Source organism: Equus quagga, chromosome 13 (assembly GCF_021613505.1).
Source record: "Equus quagga isolate Etosha38 chromosome 13, UCLA_HA_Equagga_1.0, whole genome shotgun sequence".
In the NCBI taxonomy this organism is placed as follows: Eukaryota; Metazoa; Chordata; class Mammalia; order Perissodactyla; family Equidae; genus Equus; species Equus quagga.
Genome location: NC_060279.1, coordinates 95,284,359 through 95,307,495, shown reverse-complemented (window position 1 = coordinate 95,307,495; position 23,137 = coordinate 95,284,359). Strand labels below are relative to the sequence as shown.

General features: G+C 45.1%; 2 protein-coding genes across 3 annotated transcripts in view; both read right to left on the bottom strand.

Annotated features, from left to right (window-relative positions):
- Positions 1-8,310: 8,310 nt before the first annotated feature.
- Positions 8,311-23,137, bottom strand: part of LOC124251347 (carcinoembryonic antigen-related cell adhesion molecule 1-like) — a 1,036,279-nt gene continuing 1,021,452 nt past the window's right edge. The window contains exon 9 of the mRNA XM_046684094.1: positions 8,311-8,373. The gene's annotated coding sequence lies outside the window, so the exon portion shown is untranslated. The remainder of the gene's footprint in view (positions 8,374-23,137) is intronic.
- On the bottom strand, positions 8,486-23,046 carry LOC124251349 (carcinoembryonic antigen-related cell adhesion molecule 1-like). Of its 2 annotated transcripts, XM_046684098.1 has the most exons (6): positions 22,896-23,046; positions 21,647-22,003; positions 17,743-18,021; positions 17,082-17,336; positions 10,053-10,348; positions 8,486-9,686 (listed from the first exon to the last, which is right to left on the bottom strand). In XM_046684098.1, exons 1-5 carry the CDS (start codon positions 22,957-22,959, stop codon positions 10,341-10,343), a joined length of 963 nt encoding a protein of 320 aa, XP_046540054.1. In that variant the 5' UTR covers positions 22,960-23,046; the 3' UTR covers positions 8,486-9,686; positions 10,053-10,340. The 2 variants fall into 2 exon arrangements, with proteins under 2 accessions (XP_046540054.1, XP_046540053.1); XM_046684097.1 differs by lacking the exons at positions 8,486-9,686; positions 10,053-10,348 and having other exon boundaries at positions 16,170-17,336.

Sequence of the window (23,137 nt, the reverse complement as noted above, 5' to 3'; positions counted from 1 at the left end):
ATCTCCTGTTACAGGGAGAGCACCTTTCACACGGGAGGTTTATTTCCTACTTTTAAGGGGAACAGAGAAGGGGGAAAACTTTATGTCAAACAAGTAACTTTAATTCAAAATAACCAACATGCCACTTTGGGATATTTTGGGGTGGCCTTCCCTGGGCCCCAGTAGGAGTCCATTCAACATCTCTGGGAGAGCGTGTCATTTGAGTTTGCTAAGGGCAAGGGGAGAAGGAAGGATGTTGAAGGTAGAGGGCTGGCAAGGGCAGGAAGGGAGAAGCGATAGACTTTGTCTTGAGGGGAAGCATGAGACTTTGTCCTTCAGTCTAAATGGTCCATCACTTCAGTGAATCAGACCCAAAGGGATGAATCTCTAAGCTTCCAGGAATATGGCCAGTGACGTTTTATGGGGTGAACCAAGACATTCTGGCTTATCAAGTAGCTTTAGATTTCGTGGCTGAGGAGAATGTGCTTGTTGTGAAATTTTTGTTATTTAAGGCTTACTCTTTTCTGCTTTTCCTTCTTTTCATTTCCTGCAGTACTGAGGTGGGAAGGGCCCCGGTCCCCAAATAGGTCCCCTATATTTTGCAATAAATTTTGTTTCCTTTGTTGAGGGATGGATGTATAGCTCTGAGTTTTTCTGTTTTTTGTTTTTTCTTTGACCACCAATTAGGGAAGGGATAGAGATGCTCCTTTCTCATAATGGAGCCATCTAAATCTCATCTTGATTCCTCCACCTCCAGGGAGCCACACCTTTTCCTGGCCCTCCTAGATCCTGGGGCACTCAGAGGCCATGCAGAGCAATATGTGAGGGGATAAAACCAATAGCAACAAAAAACAAAAACCAGGGGTGAGTAGGAACTGTTGTAATTACCTCTATTTCCTTAAAGTATGTGTTCCTTTCTCCCTTCCCCTAATCCACCCAGATATTTTAGGGCTGAGTCCTGACCTCTGGGCACAAATCTGGTTTCCTTGTACCTGCTATGGTTTGGTTCCACCCACCAAAACAATAGGCCTATTTTTTTCTGTAGTCAAAAGCCCTCGTGTTTGGCCCCAGGAGTTTCACCCTGAACTTGTGCCAAAGCCCACAACTTCCTGTTCTGTTCCTTCCAGGTCATCTTGGAATCTGCAGCCTTGTGGGTGGGGTAGGGGGTCCTGAGTTGTGATCAAGGAAAGGGGAAGGTTGTGGGAATCCCAGACAGTTGTGCTTGGTAGAGTCTTCTAGGCCTGTTGTCAGAAGAAGCACAATTGTGGGCCAGGACACCTGGGTCCTGGTGCTGGTGACTGAGCTTTCACCTGGAATGAGTAGATTTGTTTCTCTAGGCCTTGGCTTTGCCTGCTGCACAAGGAGGAGATCTGACTACATGAACTCAAGCCCTACAGCTTGAATGCCCTGGCCATGCATTGTCTTTCCTCTTCCTCATGGAAATCTTTATCATCCCTTCATGGCCCAAGGATGCAACATCAGATACAGTAAACTTGACTAATGTCTGTAAGAGAGAGGACTAACTCCCAGGTACCATGTACCCAGTTGGCTGGCCTTTTAGGCTACAGTGGAGAGGGTGGGTACTTTTGGCCTGGTGTTATTTTGGAGCTCTCTTTAGTAGCAGGAGAGGTGGGGTCCTGCCAAATTGTGAAAATCTTGACTGCCAGCTTAAGGAGTCTGGACTCTTGTGAGTGGTGATCTTCCAGAGGCATTAAGTGGGAAGTGACCTGGTCAGACCTGTGTTTTGGGACATGTACTCTGACAGCTGGTTTGCTGGGAGAACTGTGGATGTGTAAAGTTCACATGAGAGTCTGAGATCTGAACTGGGAGGTCAGAGGGCATGGAGAGCAGGGGACAGGAGAGCCATTTGAAGAATTGACGGGCCTTGGTGAGTGACTGGAGAGGAAGGGGTGGTGAGGAGGAGGCCTGAAGATGATTCAGAGCTGCGTTTAGTTTGGGTTTTTGGGCGGATCAGATGTCATTAGCCCTGAGATAAGGATGAGGGATTGCTTGGTTAGGGACTGAGATGCTAAGCTCAACTTTGGATTTTTATATATGACAACTGTGGACTCTCCAGGTGAAAATACTGTATGGGCATTGGGGAGAAGCTCTAGAAGGAGGCTGGGACTGGTGCAAGTAAGTGGTGGCACAGGCGAAGATAGAGAAGAGGGAGAGAACCCAGAGTCTGTGCCTGTGGGATGCTGCTCAGCCTGGTGTCCTCATCACAAGCCACAGGGCTGAATCCTAGTCTTCATCAACCTTTTCTCTATTGATCAGAGTGACTTTTCAGGTTTTTGGCGTAAATGTATATTCTTAGCCTGGGGCTCACTTATTAATTGCCTAAAGGAAAGGAAGGACTTTTGGAGTAAATAATAGAGAAGAACATGCAAACAAAACACATCCTATGATACACTTTAATACTCATTATAAAGCATAAAAGCACAATCTGAGTTTCAAGTTTTGTTGAGAACGCTGTATCCACAGGGCAGAAAGGGAAAGGTTGAGACAAAGGACAAAGGGGAAGAAGTAAGTTAGAAGGATTAAGCTAATAGCTAGTCTACTAGGTCTAGAAATCTCCTTGGCAGGCTCCCTATAGGTTAAAAATTACCTGTTAATTTCTTGGGAGTAATATGTTTTATATGTACACTTTGCAACATAAAATACTAATAGCCAAAAAACATGGTGTACTTACTAATTATCGTACAGCTGACTAGTGCAACAGTGTGTACTAATAGAACAAGTAATAGCCAACAAATACTGTGTGCTTACTATGTGCCAGGCAGTGTGCTAAACGCTTTAAATAACTAGACTACCTCATTTGATTCTCACCATAGCACATGCACTGGGTGCTTTTATTAGTCCCATGTTACAGATGAGGGGGCTAAGGTGTCATCCTTTGCCCAGGGCCTTGCAGTTCATGAGTTAGAACAAGAATTTGCAGCCAGGCTGCCTGGGGGACTCCATAGCAGGTGCTCTTAACCTCTCAGCAGTCCAGTGGGGAAGTGATAAGGTAAGACTTCTCATAGAGTGGTTCTAAGACCATCTGTATGAGAATTATCTGGAATGTTTGTTAAAAATTGAGATTTTAGGTCTCACGTTGGACCAAATAAAAGCAGAATTTCTCAAACACTGATATTTGAGATTTACTGAGTTGGGGCTGGGTGTCTTGGTTCTGGAAGGCAATGGGACTCTTGGCTTCTCTGGTCACCTGCAGTTTGGGCCTTGTCCCTCTGTATAGTTGACAATGTAGTCTATGCTGCTTTCTTTCTCTGGGCTATTGGAGGAGTGCATTCCATTCCGAGAATGGGTGAAATCACACTGATGTTAATGCTGGAGGAGGTATTTTGACACAATGTCTTGCATTCACATTTTCCTTTCACCCTTCCTTTGCTTCTCTCTTCTTTATACCCTCTTCCCTCGCACTCCCCCTCAGGGGTGGGTTTCACTTCTCTGCCTGTGCCCTGGGTGGGACAGAGATGGGAGAGGTCAAGGGAACACGGTGTGGTTCGCTGCTCAGTGGGGGATGTGCCCTGGGAGAGGAGGAGTTGCCCTGTGGTTCCTCTCAGGCCCAGCCAGGCTCTCATGTGGAGGGGGAGCTTCCTATGAAGTTTAGCTGCTTCATGCTGAGAGCGTGATGAGGAGAGTGGAGTTGCAGCCTGGGATGTGAAGTGGAAATCCTGTCACCCACAGCAGTGGTCTGCACATGTCCCCATCTTTTCAAAAATAGAAGGTTAATCTCCCTAAGGACTCGGAGCCAGGCAATGCAGGTAAACAGGCGAAAACGTGAACTTTCTCTCATCCACGAGCAGGTTTGCAGGGCTGATCCAGTTTCGATTTCTACCTTGAGTGAAGACAACAGTGAGTTTTATACACTTCACATTTTTGGCTCTTCACACACTGTGGCCTTGGGGAGATCCAGGGGTGCGGGACAAACCTGAGGAGAGCTGGTTCTGTGTCAGCTAAGCTACCAATTTCCTTCATTACCTTGGGAAAGTCACTCACTCACTCGGCACTTGAGTTTTCTTATCTGAAAATTGTTGGATTTGGGTGATGTAATCTTGCATGTTCCTTCTTGCTCTCGAGGTATGATTCTGTGATTAGTAGCAGGGAGGCGGGGGCAGGTGTGACAGAGCCCTGAATGCTGCTTCTTTATTTCTGTCTCATGTGCCTGCCTTCCCCCAAATGAGCAGGCAGTGAGTTCTGTTGGTGCCTCCTCCTGCACAGCTCTGTGTTTCAGTGGCCTGAAGATGCCCACTGTGGGTGCGGTGAGGAGAGTCTCTGGAGCCTGGGGCCCCCTTGGCCCTGGGGAAGGAGGGCCTGCTTGGTAGGTCTCCTGTCATCGCACAGACTTCTCATGTTTTGGTTTGATGGGACTTCCCTCCCTGTTCTCCCCCTTCCTCCACAACCTACCCCTGAGCATCACATTCAGTTTCTGGAGTGGATTATGAGTGTTTGATAACTTTCCTGGCTGCTTCCTGCCTGTGGGTCCCTGAAACAAACAGCAGGGAATTCTCATAGCCATCAGGGTCTCTGCTTCATGTTTTCCTCTTTCCCTATAGAGCCTGGCAGAACACACAGGGCTCCAGTTCCAGAGAGACACATGTGCATGCTCTAGCTCCCAGCATTCCCATATGGTGAAGGGTAGGGTAGGGTTATATTCTTAATTGTCTTGGAGTCAGCATAACACATATGTGAACCCATGTGGTGTCCTAATGTTTTGTATGTTGCCGCCACTTAAGAGTTTAGAGTGGGTGTTATGTATGTGTTGAGTGTATTACCTGTGCCTGGGTGTGTGCATGTGGGTCAGAGTATGCGGTCAATGGCAGTTGATGCTGAGAGGAAGTAATTCAGGGGCTGGGGTTGCTCTCTTTGTGTGTCTGCTTTTGCGCAATGTACTGGTAACTTGTGTTGTCAAAGAGCTGATTTAAAAGATGTTAGAAATTTCCTTAATCTGGTCTGAAATTCACCTTGTTTTATTCTTGGATTTGTAAAGTATGAGAGTGTGGGGAGATGGAGGATGAAACACCAGACCTGCCTGAACAGTCTGAGGTCAGTTCTCAGAAATAGATGTTGATTGTTTAGCTATCACCACCCTGGATTTGTGAGTAGGACCCAGAGGATGTGAGAGCTTCTGTGGCAGAGGTATCATCCTGTTTTGAGAAGATTAGAGACATGTTGACAAACAGGAAACAGATCAAATTTGTGACTTGTTTCTATCCAATATCTAGGCATTCTAAGCATTAAAAACAATTTAATTTCACTGTTATCGTCACCTGCCTACCAAGGGTGGGTGTGCTGAATTTTCAAAGATAAATGAAATTCAATCCCTATCCTCAGCAGCTAATAGTTGGTCTTTTCTTGAACAAGGCTTTCTGGACCTAATTCCCTCAGTACCCAACTCGATCTCACTAGTAGCCTTTGGGACTCTCAGAACCAGACAGGTGAGGTGAGATGCTGGAGCGGCTGATGGAGGAGAGTGGGGCAGGAGTCCAGCCCTTGCACTTTCTGACTCTCCTATTCAGAAGGACAGTGATCATGGGAAAAGGAACCTGGGCTCCTTAGGGAGTGCTGTGGTAGGTAGTGTGGTGGGGATGGCAACTCTGTTCATCCCTCAACTTATCTCCTGGCTCAAGTTATGAGAGTGTGCCCTCCAGCACTCCCAGAGATGGAGAATGAGTGTATTTCCTTGAGGGACTGGAAACAGGATTTGTTAGCTACTCTTAAGAACATTAGCAGTGACAGGCAGGGCAATTTGAGGCCTTGTGGAATTGTCTCTAGGGAACTGGAGTTACTTTACTATGTTCAGACCGGGAAGTTGGGCATTAGCTAAGGGTAGGGCAGAGAGAAAGATGTGCAAAAACGCTCAGACCAACAGGTGACAATTTTTTCTATGGCACTTGTACTAAGCCCATATCCCCTCTACTATATGGTATCCCCTCTACCATATTGAAGCGCTAAGTCAACTGGGGCAGGACTCCCACCTCTGTTGAAAACTCACTTCTCCTAAGGCTTCATGATGCCCTTTTTTGACTTTTTTCCCCCTTCACTACTGCCTTTGATATTCCTTATAGCCTGATGTCACTTGAGTAAAATGAGTGGGGGTAGGGTGAGTTAAATTTTTCCAGACCCCACATTCTTAGGGTTGGCTCTGGGCCCTGCACATTTCTACTTCTCCAGGATGACCCTGGGAACTTAATTCTAACCTGTGTACTATTGTAGCTCCTCACCAGCCCAGCTTCTCCCTAAGTACAGTTCAGCAAGAGAGAAAGACAGAGACAGAGACAGACAGAGACAGAGAAAGGGGAGACAGAGAGATGTTTCAAGCACTGGATGTGTCAGGTGTCCATGTGTCTTTGGAGTCAGGTAGACCAGAACTGGATTCATTCATTCATTCATTTATTTTATTTTATTTTTTTTGAGGAAGGCCAGCCCTGGGCTAACATCTGCTGTCAATCCTCCTCTTTTTGCTGAGAAAGATTGGCCCTGAGCTAACATCCATGCCCATCTTCCTCTACTTTATATGTGGGACACCTACCACAGCATGGCGTGCCAAGCGGTGCCATGTCCGCACCCAGGATCCAAACCGGCAAACCCCGGGCTGCCGAGAAGCGGAACGTGCGAACTTAACCACGGCACCACCGGGCCTCAGTTGTTTCTAAAATTTTCTCAGTCATTCTAAGTGTAGCAATGTTTCCTAATGGATGTCTCTCTGCTTTCCCTTGTGGTATCTACCCCTTTCTATCTTTGTATTATAATAGTTTCTCATGTCTTATCTCCTGTCTTAGGCTTTATGTTCCTTGATAGGGACCCTGCCTTTCTCATTTCTGTATCTTTCATGGAGTCTAACACTGAGACTTGTAGCACAGTAGGTGATTAATAGGACTTCATGTACACATCATGAGGAAAAGATTCTCAATCACAGGTACATTGTGTCTGGTGTCTCAGGTTCACACATTAACGCTACAGGGTCCTCCCCACTGGGGTCAGACTTGTTGCTTGTGATGACTGGTGTGGGTAACTCCTCTATGAGAGAACATTGCCGTGTTTGGTGTTTGTTTTCAGGCATGTCATTGGGACTAAGAATTGTATGTGAATATGGGGTAGAGGAGCAGGAACGGGTAAGGAGACAGATATAATTAGAACGGAGGAATTATACTGGAGAGTAGTGGTAACAAAAGTGAGAAATATTAGTAAAGAGGAAGAAATGTGAACTTATCTGGTTGGCCAGGGTAGGCCACTGTGGATTCTGAGTAGGAGAGTGAACCAGGTTTTAGGAAGGTAATGAGACAGCGGTATGCAAGGAAGATTTCAGTAGAGAGTCCAGAGACAAGAAGTCAAGCTGTACTTCCAGCAGCAGAGTTGTTGAGGGCCTGAGTTATTTAGGTTTGTGGGAATGGGAGAACAACACAATTGAGAGATGTTAAAAAAGAATCAACAGGCTCTGATGATGTATTGAATCTGGGAAACAAAAGAGCCAGGGCTGAGGAAATAGTGTTGTCACTGAGAAAAATCAGTGAGTTCTGAGTCAAAGCTGGTTTAAATAAGGAGTAATTTCATAAGATATTTGAAAGTGGGTGTGATGAGTTCTCGGAAGTGGCAGGGACTAGAGATAGAGATGCAGGAGGCATCTGCAGAGAGGTCACTGACCCAAGGAAAGAGGGTACTGGAGGGTTTCAGTCAGGGTCTGAGAACTAACTCTGGTGTGGGGGTGCAGTGTGTCAGTGGGGATGGGAGGAGGAGAGCGTCCAAGAAGGAAGAAGTTGTTTGTGGTCTTGGATGTTTTAAGAGTGAACAATGTGAGGATGGTGAATATACCTTTGAATTTGGCCAAAGATGGATACTGATTTTATGCTGCTTTCAGTAGCCTTGGGTCTGGCAGAGGCCCCTGAGGAATGAGGTGATGAGGAAGGAGAAACACAGCACACGTGTTTCCAGGCTTGGAAGTGAAGGAAATGAGGTAACAGGTTACTACTTAGTGAAATTAATAAATGACAGTTATTCAGGTCAGAAGAGATCTGACCCTCTGAGGGGGCAGAACAAAGGAACTGGGGACAAGGAAGATAGAAGGTGCTAGAGAGATTTCTATGTGATTGAAACTGTGGAGACTCTTGTGAGGGAAAGCTGTATTGCTGCATCTGATTCACTGGAGCCACCTGTGTGGGAAGTGTTATTTGTCCCTAAGAAAGAGGCTGGGAGATCTTTTCCTCATGAAATCATCTTCTTTGTGGGAGGAAGACAGGTAGTTTCTTCCAGACAGGTTGGAGATGTGGCCTGTTGATTCTAGAAAGACCCACTTTGTTAGCAGGTGTGCAAATGAATGTAGCTAATTCTCTGATCACTAGATCAAATATCTGTAGACTTAGAAATAGGCTTACTCTGATGCCCAGTTAAGCAAGTTCTCTTTCTTCTGCCCGTAAAGAAGACATTGTCTAAAGCAGTATTGACAATGAAGCAGCATGTTGACGTCTGATATATAATTTTTATTATAAATATAGAGCAGATTTTACAAATAATTCCAAAATAGCCTTAGCCAGGCAAAATTAAACAACACAGAATAGTGTGGATGAGAGGAAGTCCATACAGTGTGTGTCAGGGTTAGAAAACCCTGAAAGAGGTACTGAGCACAGAGAACTCCCAAATAACCCTCTTTGAGGGGGTCTCTTAGACACAGCATGAGATCAAGTAATAAATATTGAGTAAAACCTTTCTCTCAACAGCCCCAAAGAGGTTCTATCTGTGCAGAAGAAGGCTGGGTGGGAAGTGCATTTGCCTCTCCTTGTCCTGCCCTTCCTTTTATCCTAAGACACATTGGGACTCATAGACCCCATGGGGGAAAACGAATTTCACAGGGTCTTCAAGAAGCCTAGGGCCCAGTGATAATATTCCCCTTGTGTCCTAAGGGGCATCAACACCAGTGCAGCTTTCTAGGTTGTAAATGATGCCAATGGCATGAGTGACAGTGTTCCCTTCAAGCACTCCCACTTCACAGGACCAAGTGCACCTTAGCAGGGGCCAAAGTTTCCTGAGAAAGTGAGTAGGGCTGACAGAACATACACAGGCAGATACATGGGGTAGAATGGAGGCTGGTGATTGGCCTGAGATGCCTGGAAACTGAGTTAGATCCATTTCTAGCCATGAATGAGGAAAATGGCTTCTTCTTCTTTTCTGTTTGGAGCCCCTGACATAAAAGCCTTGAGGAGCTCCTGGCCAAGGGGACTTGAGGAGTTTTGGTGGCTTCTTTCATCTAAGGCAGTCAGATTGACTTACACAGCTAAGCTAAGTAAAAATAACCCCTCTCACATAAATAAGCAGTTACAAAAATTAAATGGCAGAATGTCTCAGACTATAGAGAAAAAACCCAATTCTGTAAATTGTGCATTTTTAACACTTATTTAAATAATATCTGAAGGGTAGCTCTCTGATTCCTTTCCCAGATTCCCAGCAAGTTGTCTCTGTTACCAGCTGACTCCTCCCTAAAGCCGTAACCTCCCCTTCTGTGGGCATTTACTTGAATAAAGCCCTTAAAGTGATTGAAAGTTGCATGCATTTTTTTTTTCATTTTCCATTAGGACTCACCTGTGAAACTGGAAAAATAATTTTTCTAGTTGCTTCTAGTGAGTTCTCTGAAGACAGGCAAGCCATGGGCTTATGTGGTATTCCAGCTAAGCAGCAAGGTTCTTAGGCCCTGGTCCTATGGGTAGACAATGCTGCAGTGGACAAATGTGTAGAATTTTTTCTTAGTTCAGAATTGGTTATATATTTCTTTTCCTGTGTCTCATGGGCTCACCCTGGGCTTTGTAGACACAGGAGAAGTTTTTACTTTTACTTTTTCTCTATTCCTTTCTGGCACATGCATTTCAGTAGATAACGACATATGTCTCAGGGTTATGGCAAATTCAAGTTAGACAGGACTGGGACGGGGAGGTTATTGTGCTCTGAATAGTTAAGTTTAAAACTAGTTTAGGTCAGGAGAGGGGGAGGGGAGGGATGTTCTGGCAACTTTCTCTCATGGTATGCTTTGCCTAAGTTCAAGGATTGGAAAGACTGGGTTTCCTACAGACTTCTAGCCTTACCTTTTCATGTATTGACACTGAAGGGAGGGGCTGTGACTGGGCAGCTTGGAGGTGCCTCATTTGGAAGTTGTGGGGTGGAGGAAGAAGCTTCTTTTCCTTGAGGGTAAAGCTATCCTTCCAGTGATGGGGATGAGAAGATTGGAATGTCATCAGGGCAGCAAACAGGGCAGGTTGCGTTACTTCTTTTTTACTTCTGAATAAACTGTTTCTGTAGCTGATGAGGGTGGGGAGGCTAAAGTTGGTTTCTTTGATTCCTGGGCATTGAAGTTCAGGGAAGAAAATGCCACTTCATCGATCTGAAAGGCATGAGCAGCAGTCAGTTAAATCAGTGTCATAGGTCAGGCCCTCACCTGGTCTAGTGTGATTCAGTACCACGTGCTATCACCACTTTGAAATTTTTAGCTTTTGAGAAGGGCTTTTATCAACCATTATCTTTGCTTGCTAACATCCTGTTGAGTGATCACTAGAAGCGAGAGATTATGGTATTTATACAATGGAATATGATGATACAGCAATGAGAATGAGCACACTACCAATGCATACAACAATATGACTGAATCTCACAAAACAAGTCTGAATGAAAGGAGCCAGACACATATAAGGATATACTGTGTCTTTCATTTATGTAAGAACATAAACAGGCAAAACTAATCTAGTGCATTAGAAGTCAAGATAGTGGTTACTCTTTGGAAGGAAGTAAGTGGAGGGTTTTTGGGGGACAGGATTTTGTTTCTTGATTTTGGTGCTGCTTACATGGGTATGTTTAACTTGGGGAAATTCATACAGTGTTAAACTATATTTATGATTCAAGCACATTTCAGGGTATATATGTATGTACTTGATAAGATGGGAAAAATTTGGTAAAATTATTATAAATTAAAGAAACGAAGGCCACAGACCCACTGGAATGGAAATTATCCTTTGACAGTAAGAGCAGAGTCAGCCTGAAGGTAGAGGAGGGAGAATGACTGAGGCCTTCTTTGTGTTGGGCACCGTGCTGGGTGCTGTACATTTGTATCTCATTGAATTCCTTCAGCTTCTCTTCGAAGTAGGCAGCATGCCCATGTGTTAGATGACAAAATGAGGATCTGAAACGTTAAGCTACTTGTCCAAGATCACAGAGCTACTAACAGTCTCAGCAAGGATTCAAACACAGGATGGTGGTAATTCCAAAGAGCTGTGCTTGCAATGAGGTAGACTCATGGGAGTTGTTACCAACCCTTCTTTGTTTGCTGCTACATCGAGGAACTTTGACCCAAACCTGGTCTCACATTGGTGTCTTCAAGTATAACCCATTCTAAACAGAGGTATTTCCATGAGAAAGTGAAACAGTGAAACTGGGTGTGCTTACCTTGATAAGGGGGTTGTCAGAGTGGCCCTGACCCAGGGAAGCAAAAGAAGAGTTACCAACTCATGGAAATACAAAGCTGACTTATGTTCTTAGAACAATGGTGTTCCTAAGATGTGATTTCTCCCTGAAGGAGGTGGCAGGTGGTGGGAAGGTGGAGTGGGGAGGTGGCCCATGATCACTTAAGGAATTGGCTTCCCTCAGAGTCTGTGGTCCAGACCCAGGGCATTAGTACCAGAGGAGCGGCAAGAGTAGAGCCAGAGGATGCCTCCATCCACTTCTGAAGATTTTTTTCAGGTCATAAGACCTTGATTTTTTTCCCTGATGTGTTTCTCAGCAACAGGCTTCAGTGGCAAGGCAGGGCATTGAGCCCACAGCTCCCAGAGCACCACAAGACAGGGAAAGTCTCACCAAAAGAGAATGCCCACATCTATAAATGGGCAGGAGGGGGAAGCAGGAGGATGAGGAAGTGGCTCCTGGAAACAGGTCTATCTTCCTCAGACCTATGTGGCTTAAGCAGAGTGACCATCTCTCCTGGGGCTATATCTCAGGGGAATCTGTTGTGGCTAGGAAGGGTGTGAGGACCTATGCCAACTTAATGTTGGGGAGTGGAGATCCCCTCTAAAAGTTCAGAAGGTAGGGAGTGGTTTGGGAATCCAGGATTCCCTGCTAGGGCAGGGCACGTGGTGGAACACACCAGCTCTCAGAGGTGAGTGGCTTTACTTACTGTGGTTGGAGGCTGAGAGTTTGTGCTCTGTGAGATTGCACTGGCCACTTGACCTATATAAATATCAGACACTGGAACGGCTATTCCTAAGCATAGGATCTTTGCTCCTTGAGTGAGGAAGGACACTGCCAGCTGATAATTCTTTGGGGCTCTTCAATGTTCATTTATATCATGGTGGATACTGCCTTTCCTCTCAGGGCCTCCTTCCTCAGTCTACTCATGATTCTGTCCCTCTCAGGTCTCTTGTGGTGGGGACTTAATTGACAGAAGGCCTGGGCTAGTGCACTCTGAATTCACCGTCTCCATTCACCCTCACCATTCAATGCACGGTGACCACCCTTCCCACAGGCTCCCAGCAGGGATATGAAAGCAATCCCAAATCTGTGAGAAACGATTTTCCCCTGATGGGTGACTTGAGCTCAAGGACTCCCTGTCAGCCTTGTAGACGCTCTCTTAGAGCTGCACTGCAAACTAAAGCTTCCTTCCTTCTCTTTCTCCTTCACAGGGATCATGCATCATGGTCTGTCTGTGGTTTGTGGAATCCCCCAGGCTCCTCCCACTCCTGCCCCACTATCCTTTACAGGCATTTTCCCCAATAAATGAATTGTATGTCTGATCCCCTCTTGGCTGCATCTCAGGAGGAAAACTAACATAGAAGACATGAAACTTTGCATTCAACTCCTTTTTTCTCTCCTATGTTTAGTCAGTAACCATGTCCCAGTGGTTTTTTGTGTTATACCTCCCCTCTACCTATTGTATTTTTCCTTTTGCATCTGTTTCTTCTTTTCTATTCCTGTTGTCAACTCAAGACTGATGATTAATGCTAATGTTAGCAAGTACTACGAGGTACTGTGACAGCCTTTAGCTATATAATTTACATATATATCATTTGATTCATATAATAGAGCTGTCAGATAGACATTGTTTCCATTTTACAGATGAGAAAACATAAGTTTACAGTGGTGAAAAAACTTACCTAAATTCGTATTTCTAGTAAATGGTAGATCTAGAGTCAAGTAATCCTTGACCCTAGGACTTCCTGAGTTCATAGAAGCTAATGATAATAGAGTAATAATAGCAGCTAATACTTATGGAACATTTCCTCTGAAAATGGCACTTTGCTAAAAGTTTAATTGATTATTACATTAAATCTTCAAAAAAATATCATTAAGCAGGTACAGTCATCTCTCTTTATCCATGGGGGATTGATTCAGGAGCCCCTGTGGATTACCATAATCCATAGATGCTCTAGTCCATTATATAGAATGGTGTAGTTTTTGCATATAACCCACACACATCCTCCCATATACTTTAAATCATCTCTACGTCACTTATAATACTTCATACAATGTAAATGCTATATAAATAGAAGTCTACACACGTTCAGTATAGATGCAACCATAGTAGGTCTTTCAATCTGCAATTGGTTGAATCATGGATATAGAAGCTGTGGATACGGAGGTCAACTGTACTCATTGCAATTTTCAGTTGAGCACTGAGGCTCAGACAAGTTAAGAATCTTGTGCAAGAAATTTATAAATGTAAATGCTTCCATTAAAAAGGAAGAAAGATCTCATATCAACAACTTAACTTTATAACCTAAGGAACTAGAAAAGAAGAACAAACTAAGTCCAAAGCTAGCAGAAGGAAGGAAATAATAAAGATTAGAGTGGAGATAAGTAATATAGAAAGTGGAAAAACAATAGAGAAAATCAACAAAACCAAAAGTTGGATTTTCAAAAAAGATTAATAGAATTGACTAGCCTATAACTAGATTGACTAAGAAAAAGAGAGAGAAGATTCAAATTACTAACATCAGAAATGAAAGTGGAGACATTACTACCAATTCTACAGGAAATAAGAATTTTAAGAGTCCCAGGAATTGTTATATGCCATCAAATTGGATAACCTAGATAAATGGACAAATTCCTAGAAACACAAACCCTTCCAAGATGGAATCCTAAAGAAATAGAAAATATGAATGGTCCTATAATTAGTAAGGAGATTGAACCAGTAAAAGCATTTGACAAAATTCAATGTTCTTTCATGATAAAAACACTCAAACTAGGAATAGAGGGAAACTAAGTCAACATAATGCAAGTCATATATAAAAAACCCACACCTAACATCATAGTCAGTGGTGAAAGACAAAGTTTTTGCCCTAAGATCAAGGACAAGTCATGGATGCCTGATTTTACCACTTCTATTCAAAATAGTATTGGAAGTCCTAGCCAACAATTAGGCAATAAAAAGAAATAAAAGTCATCTAAATTGGAAATGAGAAGTAAAATGATCTGTTTGTAGATGATACGTCCTTATATTTAGAAAACACTAAAGTTCCCACAAAAAACTCTTAGAACTAACAAATTCAGCAAAGCTGCAGGATACTGCATCAACACGTAAAAAATCAGTTGTGTTTCTATAAGTGAGTAATGAACAATTTGAAAAGGAAACTAAGAAAATTTTATTTACAGTAGCATCAAAAAGAATAAATACTTAGGAATTAACTTAACCAGGGAGTTGAAAGATTTACACTCTGAAAAAGTACAAAAACACTGCTGAAAGTAATTAAAGAAGACATAAATGGAAAGGCATTCCATGTTCATGGATTATAAGACTTAATATTGTTAAGATGACAATACTATCCAAAATAATCTACACATTCAATGCAATCTTTATCAAAATCCCAATGACCTTTTTTAGCAGAAATAGGAAAATCCATCCTAAAATTCCTATGGAATTTCAAGAGCCCCAAATAGACAATCTGGAAAAAGAAGAAGAAGTTGGCCAACTCACACTTCCTGATTTCAAAAATTGCTACAAAACTACAGTAATCTGGGGCCAGCCCCGTGGCTGAGTGTTTAAGTTTGCGTGCTCTGCTGCGGCGGCCCAGGGTTTTGCCGGTTCAAATCCTGGGCACGGACATGGCACCACTCGTCAGGCCATGTTGAGGCAGCGTCCCACATGCCACAACTAGAAGGATCTGAAACTAAGATATACAACTATGTACCAGGGGGATTTGGGGAGATAAAGCAGAAAAAAAAAACCCACAAAACTACAGGAATCAAAACAGTATGGTACTAGCATAAACACAGACATATTGACCAGTGGAATACAAAACCTGGAAATAAACCTTTACAAATAAGGTCAGATGATTTTTGACAAGGGTGTGAAGATCATTCAATGGGGAGAGGACAGTCTTTTCAACAAATGGTACTGGGAAAACTGTATATCCATGCAAAATAATGAAGTTGAAAGCTTATCTAACACTATGCACAAAAAGTTAACTGACAATGCTTCAAAAGACCTAAATGTGAAAGCTAAAACTATAAAATGCTTAGAAAGAAAACAGAGAGTGAGTGCTTCATGACATCTAATTTGGCAATGATTTCTTGGATAGGAAACCAAAAGCACAGGCAACAAAGAAAAAATAGATAAATTGGACTGTATGAAAATTTAAAAATTTGTGCAGCAAAGAACACTTTCAGCAAAGTGAAAAGACAACCCACAGAATGGGAGAAATCATTGGCAAATCATATATCTGACAAGGGATTAATATCCAAAATATATAAAGAACAACTACAACTCAACAAAACAACAAAAAACAACCCAGTATAAAAGTGGGCAGAGGAACCAAATACGCATTTCTCCAAAGAAGGTTTACAAATGGCCAATAATCAATGAAAAGATGCTCAGCATCACTAATCATTAGGGAAATACAAATTAAAACCACAATGAGATACCATTTTTCTCCACCCATTTTTTTTTTTTCAATGAGGAGGATTCACCCTGAGCTGATATCCATTACTAATCTTCCTCTTTTTTTGCTTGAGGAAGACTAGCCCTGAGCTAACATCTGTGCCAATCTTCCTCTATTTTGTATGTGGGATGCCTCCAAAGCATGGCTGTTGAGTGGAGTACGTCCACGGCCAGGATCTGAACCCACAAACCCAGGTCGCTGAAGCAGAGCACCTGGAACTCTAACCATTCGGCCATAGGGCCAGCCCCCTCCCATTGCCTTGTGTGTGACCCTTTGCTAGAGCTCTCTGTGACTTTATGAATGGTCAGGCCTGCTCTTTAGTATGGTAACTTTAAACAGAGAAGAGAAGGCATTTCTTTTGTTAAATACTTTATTAGATAATGAGCATGGCCCAGCCAGTCTTCATGCCCTTAGGACCTGGAAAAGTTCCAATCTAAAGGATTTCACAATCTGAATAGCACTTTTACTTCCTGGCCTGTGTACTGAATCACAGAGAAGGAAATCTCTAGAGAGAATTGGTCATACTTTTAACAGTCTGGCACTCTTAGCCCTCTTTGTAAACTATAAGCTTTTGGGCACTGCTCCTTCTGTCCTGTGAAGGGTCTTCGTGGAAGAATCTGCCTGTCTTTCCAGTGTGAACCATAATTCACTGTTTCCCTTTGTTATACATATGTGTTGGTGCCACACAGTGTCATATAATTGGTGACTTCAGAGCCAGGACACAACTCAGAGGAGTCTGCACCAAGGCTTACTCTTTTCCCATTTTCCTGCAGCCTGGACTGAAAAAGGATCTGATGTCGATTTGGCCAAATTGAGGACAGGCCACCCCTGTACCTTCTCTACACGCCCCTGTCCCACCACAGGTAGCATCAGAGCAGACTCAGTCGTAAGGCGAGCCTGGAGCAGAATGATCTTCTTCCTTCTCCCGCTGTGAAGCCCCCTGCACTGTATGGGACTTTCTGGGAGTGAGAGAACTCCCTCCCCGTATTCCAGGCTGGACCCGCATCTTCCCTGGGAAATCAGAGAGCAAGGGAAAGAAGGGTCTGCGGATGTAGTTGTGAGGGTTCAGGGATACTTATGGGATTGCTTGTGTCCATGGAAACAGGATAGGAAATAACTTCCTGCAGGCTCTTTTCTGAAAACCAGACATTTCCACCTCAGAGCCTATTGTCGATGGTCCAGGGAGCCACTTACCAGAGACTGTGATAGTCTTGACTGTGGTCCTATTGAGGCCGGTGACAGAGTTATGGACGAGGCAGGTGTAGGATCCACTATCGTTCGCACTGATGTTGGGGATAAAGAGCTCCTGTGTGGATTGCTGGGGCCTCCCATTGATAAGCCAAGAATACCGTGCAGGTGGGTTAGAGGCCGCATGGCAGGAGAGGCTGAGGTTTGCCCCTGGATGGTAATAGGAGTCTGAGGGGGAAATGGTGGGGGCATCCGGGCCATCTGGAGCAAACAGAATAAAGCCACATGTGATATAATCAGAGAGAAGGGGACTCTCCTAGTCTGTACAAAGGCCATTGTATCCTACTGAGCTGGGTCACAACCTGTTTTAAAAACTCCCAACCTTGACCCTTCTGTGTTCACTCATACTGAGTCTGAGACATTAACCTGTTTCTCCCATCACAGATTGCTGGTCCTGAGCACCTCAAGACAGGAGCAGCCCATCCCTTCCTAGTCTTGGCTCAAGGCTGGGCCTGCCCAGATTTGTCTGAGACAGAAAGTCATGGCCATACTGGTGTCCAGGGGTGAGGGTTTGTCTACATGGACCTGAGAGGGACAGATGTAGCTTGGCCTCTGGCAGTGTTTTTGGGTGGACAGCCTGGGTCAGCAAGGGACAGAAGTTACTCACAGAGAACATTGAGGTAGAATGGGTCACTGCGACGAGCACTCACTGGGTTCCAGGTTTCACACTCATAGGGTCCTGTGTCATTCCTTGTGACATGGAGTAAAGTGAGAGTCCTGTTGTCTGGGGACAGCTTCAGCCAGGCGCTGTCCGGGAGGCTCTGATTGTTGATCAACCACAGGTAGGTGGTGTTCTGAGTCTCAGGTTCACATGTGAACACTATAGGGTCCCTGTGCTCCACGGGGTTGGAGCTGTTGCATGTGATGTTGGGTTTGGTTAACTCCGCTGCACAGATAACAGAGAGAATATTACCCGGTGTGGCACCTTTGATTCCTCCAAAGTCATCTTCAATCAGAGTTGGCATTTCTCACCTCTCAGTCAACCCAAGTCCTTAAAGGAATAAGGCAGGTCTGTGCATTCCAAGGCAAATGCATAAGGATCTGTGTGCTCAGAGAAAGTAAGCCTGCCTGCTCTGTCTGGGAGAAGTCAAATAAGCATCAGGGTTAGTCATGAAAAGAAACAGGACTGGGAGTCAGAGACCACCCAGGGCTTCTCATGGCTCTTCACTAACCAGCTAACTTCTGACCAAACTTGGGGTCTTCCCCTGGAAAGTGTGGGTGCTGAGGCCCTTTCTATTACACAGACCTACATCACTTAGCATAGATGTGTTTTTCCTGAGGCCTTGTTTTCCAGGATTATCCTAGAGATGGGTAATGATGGGCCTTCCTATAGTTCTTAAGCCAAAAGGGGCCTGAGCAGCGAAGCCTATAACTGGGTATTCAAGCAGAATTACTAAATGGGGAGATCAGAAGAAAGCCCAGAAGTCAGTTCAGCGCTCACGCTGCAGGACCATGAAGTAGGGCAGGTCTGCCCAGGTGTTCCACGGTGACTGGCATGAGGCAGTGATGTCATAAAGAGTAGAGCAGAGTTAAGACTAGAAATGATCCAGAAAAGTGTGAGTGGGACAGGCAGGGGCTGGCTGGCTTTGGCAGCAGAGCCATCTGCTCTGCCCTTTATCTTTAAAGCCTCTTCTCCCACTTGAGAGGGTAGTGAGTACCGTGTTGATCTTTCCTGAAATACAAGTGGATGTTTTCAAGTGCAGAAAGGGTATCCAGTGGAAAGGGAGGGAGAATCTAGCCCTCATGGACCATTTGTAAACACAATTATGAGACAGAAATCTGAGAAGTAAAATTGTTTCCATATTGAAAATGAATATTAATGCCCCAAAGATCTAAGACCAGTTTCTGGAGGGATCTCTCTCTAGCAAGCACTAAAGGTCATAGACCAAGTTCTGCAGTCCAACCAGGATCACATAATACTCAAAGGAAGATGCTAAAGTTGCTTTGAAATCAGTGGCTTCCTGGGTAGAGTCCTGTTAAGAGGACAGAATTGATCAGGGGGATGGTCTGAGGTGTTTCTGTTATATAAAGGGAGGAATGCTACCAAATTAGTCAAAATGATATGTGTGTATGTTAGTAAATTGAGGAAATAGGTCCTTGTCACCAATTTATAAGGACAGTCATGCAAAATGGAAAGAAGGTCTAATGCTTGTATGTGGTTGTCTTTTGACCTCAGGCAACGTAAGTTTGATCAAATTCATCCAAATTGGTCAGCCTCTAAGTGAAAGGATAGTACCTGGTGGATCTCACCATCTGAGAGCATCCTGCCGTGTGGTAAAAGTGTCATCATGAGGACCTATGTGTGTGAAACAGGAAATAAACCAGTCAGATGGTGCAGGGTCTGGCCAGCCCCACCTTGGAAAGTTCTCAGGAACCACTGGAAGAATGGGATCCTCACCAGGATGAGGATGTGAGTAAGGAGTCAAAGGGGTGAAATGAACCTGTGAGCTTTTGGGGACTGCAGACCTGTCCTTCTGCCTTTGAATCCCTGGTTGAATCATGTAGAGAGTAGATTGAGAAGTCACATGTCCCCGTCACGTTACATTCCACTTGTTGACATCATGGAGGGAAAGGGCCCTGGATGGTGACACAGTGGAAGCTCATTCTTCTGGTGACCTGGGGAAATTAGCTCATGATGGAACCTCAAGGGGCTGCTGCTCCCACTGATTTCTGTGTCCTTTACCATTGCCCTGGAGGGAGAGCCTGACCACAAGTGTCAGTGGGAGAATCCAGGGAGGCTTAAGGAGCGGGGGAAGCTGTGCAGAACAGGGACAGCTGGAATGAATGGGGAGGAAGATGAAGGATGTGAGAGGAGCAAAGAGAACCAGAAACATCCAAGGTTGTGAGCAGTGGGGGTTACAAGTGACTTCCAAGTCCCAAGTCACCAAGAGCCTTTTGTTGCCCTAGGGACAGGGCCAGAACAGCCTTAAAAACCCTGCCATGGCTGAGCAGCCCCACAGTCATGAGACTCTTCTCTCAGAGTGGCCTTAGGGGCTGGTGGTCAGAGGAATGTAACAAGGGTCTCAGCCTCCGGAGTGACAGAGAACAAGTGTGGCCATAACCTCCTAGGGTCCTGCATCCAAGTTCCAGTCTGTGAAGAGATTAGGGATCATTCATTTACATTTCATTCCTTGCCTCCCTCATGAAAGAGCAATTGAGTTGTTGGGACCTATGATGGTTGCAGGTGTAGAGTGGGGAAGTAAGAAAGCAAAGTCCTTTCCTTTATACTCCAGTGGGGGTGATACCAGCACATCAGGAAACAAATAAATGATATCAAGTCCATTTCAGGGAGCTGTGGATCAGCCACCAGAATGGGAGGCCTGGACATCTCTGCACTGACTCTGATCGTTGATGAAGATAATTTGGTTCTGGAGTAAAATCAGACTAATTCTCCATTTACTGTCACTATACAAACCAGAAAATCTACCTAGAGCTGTGGATGCTTGAGAAGAAAGGATCTGATCCAATGGCTGGTCTTGGGGTCCATAAGTGCTTGATAAGGCCCCAGGGTGGTGCAGAGGTCGGGGCTGTGATTGCACAAAGATCTTCCCATGACTCTGATCTACTGTTCACGGTCTGTGTGACCATGATTCAGGGACTGTGTCTCTCTGTGCCTCAGTTTCCCCTAAATAAAATGAAGTAAATGGCCTCTCAGTTACCAAGTTGTCTGAATTAACCTTAAAATATCCTCAAATACCTGACCTAAAGCTTAGTATGTAAGAGCTGCCCAAATAAACGGCGTTCAAGAGACAGAGAGCTGCTTGGGCCTGATTCTAGGTACATGAGGAGCTGCCAGGAGCATCTTCTGTCCTCTGTTCCTCCCTGGGGATGGCGACCATCTTGTAGAGTCCTGTATGTCCTAGCACAGTTGGCTAACGGCCTGGGGACCTTCTCCATCTGTCCTATCCATGCCAAGTCTCAGGCGAAGGATCAGACTCTGCCCCTGCCCAGATGTGGCTCTTAAGGCCAAGCCCTGGCTGGTGACCAGCTCAGGAACTTCGGGACTTGGGCAGCCAGGAAATCATTGCTCCCAGTCAGCCCTGCCCAGGAGGCTAAAATCTAACCCTGGCACAGGCACCCCAGGGTCACTGGAGTCACGATACCTGGGACAGGGGTCTGGGCAGAGGTTTCCCAGGGCTGAGCTTCTCTCTGAGGATCCAAGGGGGCCCCTCAGGCCAGGCTCTGATCAAGCTGTGCAGGACCTTCCTTAGGGTCATGTTCACGGGGAGGGGCCCAGGGAGCTGGACTGAGACTGACCTCCCTCTGCTGAGTTACTCCGGTCAGACTGTCCTTCTCTCTGCAACAATGTCTGCCGGGGCTGGATTCTGAGAAGGGTATTCTGATCTTATGATGTTTGTCTCTACTGTGTGTGCCCTGCACTAAATGCTCAAACCTCAGCATGAGACATAATACAGAAGGGGATGTAGGCACAGTCCCGGCCTGTTAATCCCATGTGTGTAAAGTAGAATTCACCCCACCCAACTCCCAGAAATCTGAGAGAGACCACTCACGGTATACGTGGAGCTGTCCAGTTCCTAGTTCACTTTGAAAATTTATCTTTATGACTTGTAGGGTGTAGTATCCTGTGTCCTCCTGGGTGGCATTCTGGAACAGCAGTGATCCATTGGGGAATATTATCTCTTGACCATTGTTTACAGGCCCTGGTGTCATTTCTTGTGTGTCTATCACATATGATGCAATTTGTTGATTGGAATCTATTTCCCCTTTGAACCAGCCATAGCCTAGGAGATTCCCAGGCAGATTGTATACAACTAGAAGAACTTCCTTCCCTTCAGCAGCATCGGTCGGCACCGATTCAATAGTGAGTTGGGCAGTGGTGGGCGGGTTCCAGAAGCTTATGAGTGAGACTAGGAGGGAAGAGAGAGTGAGATCAATCAATATTTGGACGTACATATTGGGATAGAAAGATGAGGCTGTAGGTCCTGAGAAGTTCTCTTCATCTGCTAGACTTGGGGCGTGTGTGTGTGTGTGTGTGTGTATGTGTGTGTCTCCTATTGGTCAAGGTCAGCAGCATGATCACCATTACTTCAGCCCCTTTGAACTTGTTATTTCCTCTGTTCCCCGTGCTCTTCCCCAGGTGTCTACCTGATTTACTCCCTCACTGCCTTCAGAGCCCTGCTTGCTCTCAGGAGTATCCTTGGGAGACGCCTTCCCTACCACCTGCTCTAAAGACCCCTGTCTTCACTTTCTGACCATTCCCTGCTCTGTTCCCTTCATGACAATGTCAGTCCCTAACATCACATTCTAGATCTCTTTGCTTATCTCTCCTCATACCCACATAATGTGAGCTCCTGAGGATAGGGACTTGTCTGATCTTGTTGTGATCCAGTGCTTGGAACAGGCTGCAAACACCTGTGGATGAATGAATATTTCCAGGGCCCTCCACATCCTGGTGTTTATTTTTCAATTTCTGAGGTTTATTAGTAAGGACAATGTTTAGTGCCTATGGTTATTTTTTTTCTGAATTGTCACTCTGATACAGTCATCTTATTTTCATAATGTAACTTGAAAACAATACAGCAATTGAGTTTTTCCTGCTCCTGACGAATTCCAGCTCACTAAGCTTTTCCTGTTGCTGAGTCCACAGCCCCCATCCTACTCTGCTCCTGTATGTCCCCTCCCCTCAGGTCCAAGCAGAAGTCCTCTGTCCCCTCTCAGAGTCCTGTTCTCCCCAGGAGACTCCAGTCAGTCTCTGTTCTCCCATCTCCCACCCACCCTCAGGGTATCATCCCCTCTCACCTGCCAGCAGAAGCCCCTGCCAGGGGATGTGCCCTCTGTGAGGAGGGGCTGAGGGGGGCTCCATGGTGTCTGCTGCCTGTTCTGTCCCTCCCTCTGTGAGAAGAGCTTGGGATCCCAAAATGCTCACAAGCCCTGCTGTCCAGGTGCTTCAGCTCTGCTGTCCTTCCTTCCTCTGCGCTGAGCCTCCTCCAGGGGCAGGAGTCTTTAGCTGGGTCACATGCGCTGGAGGCGGTCTCTCTGCT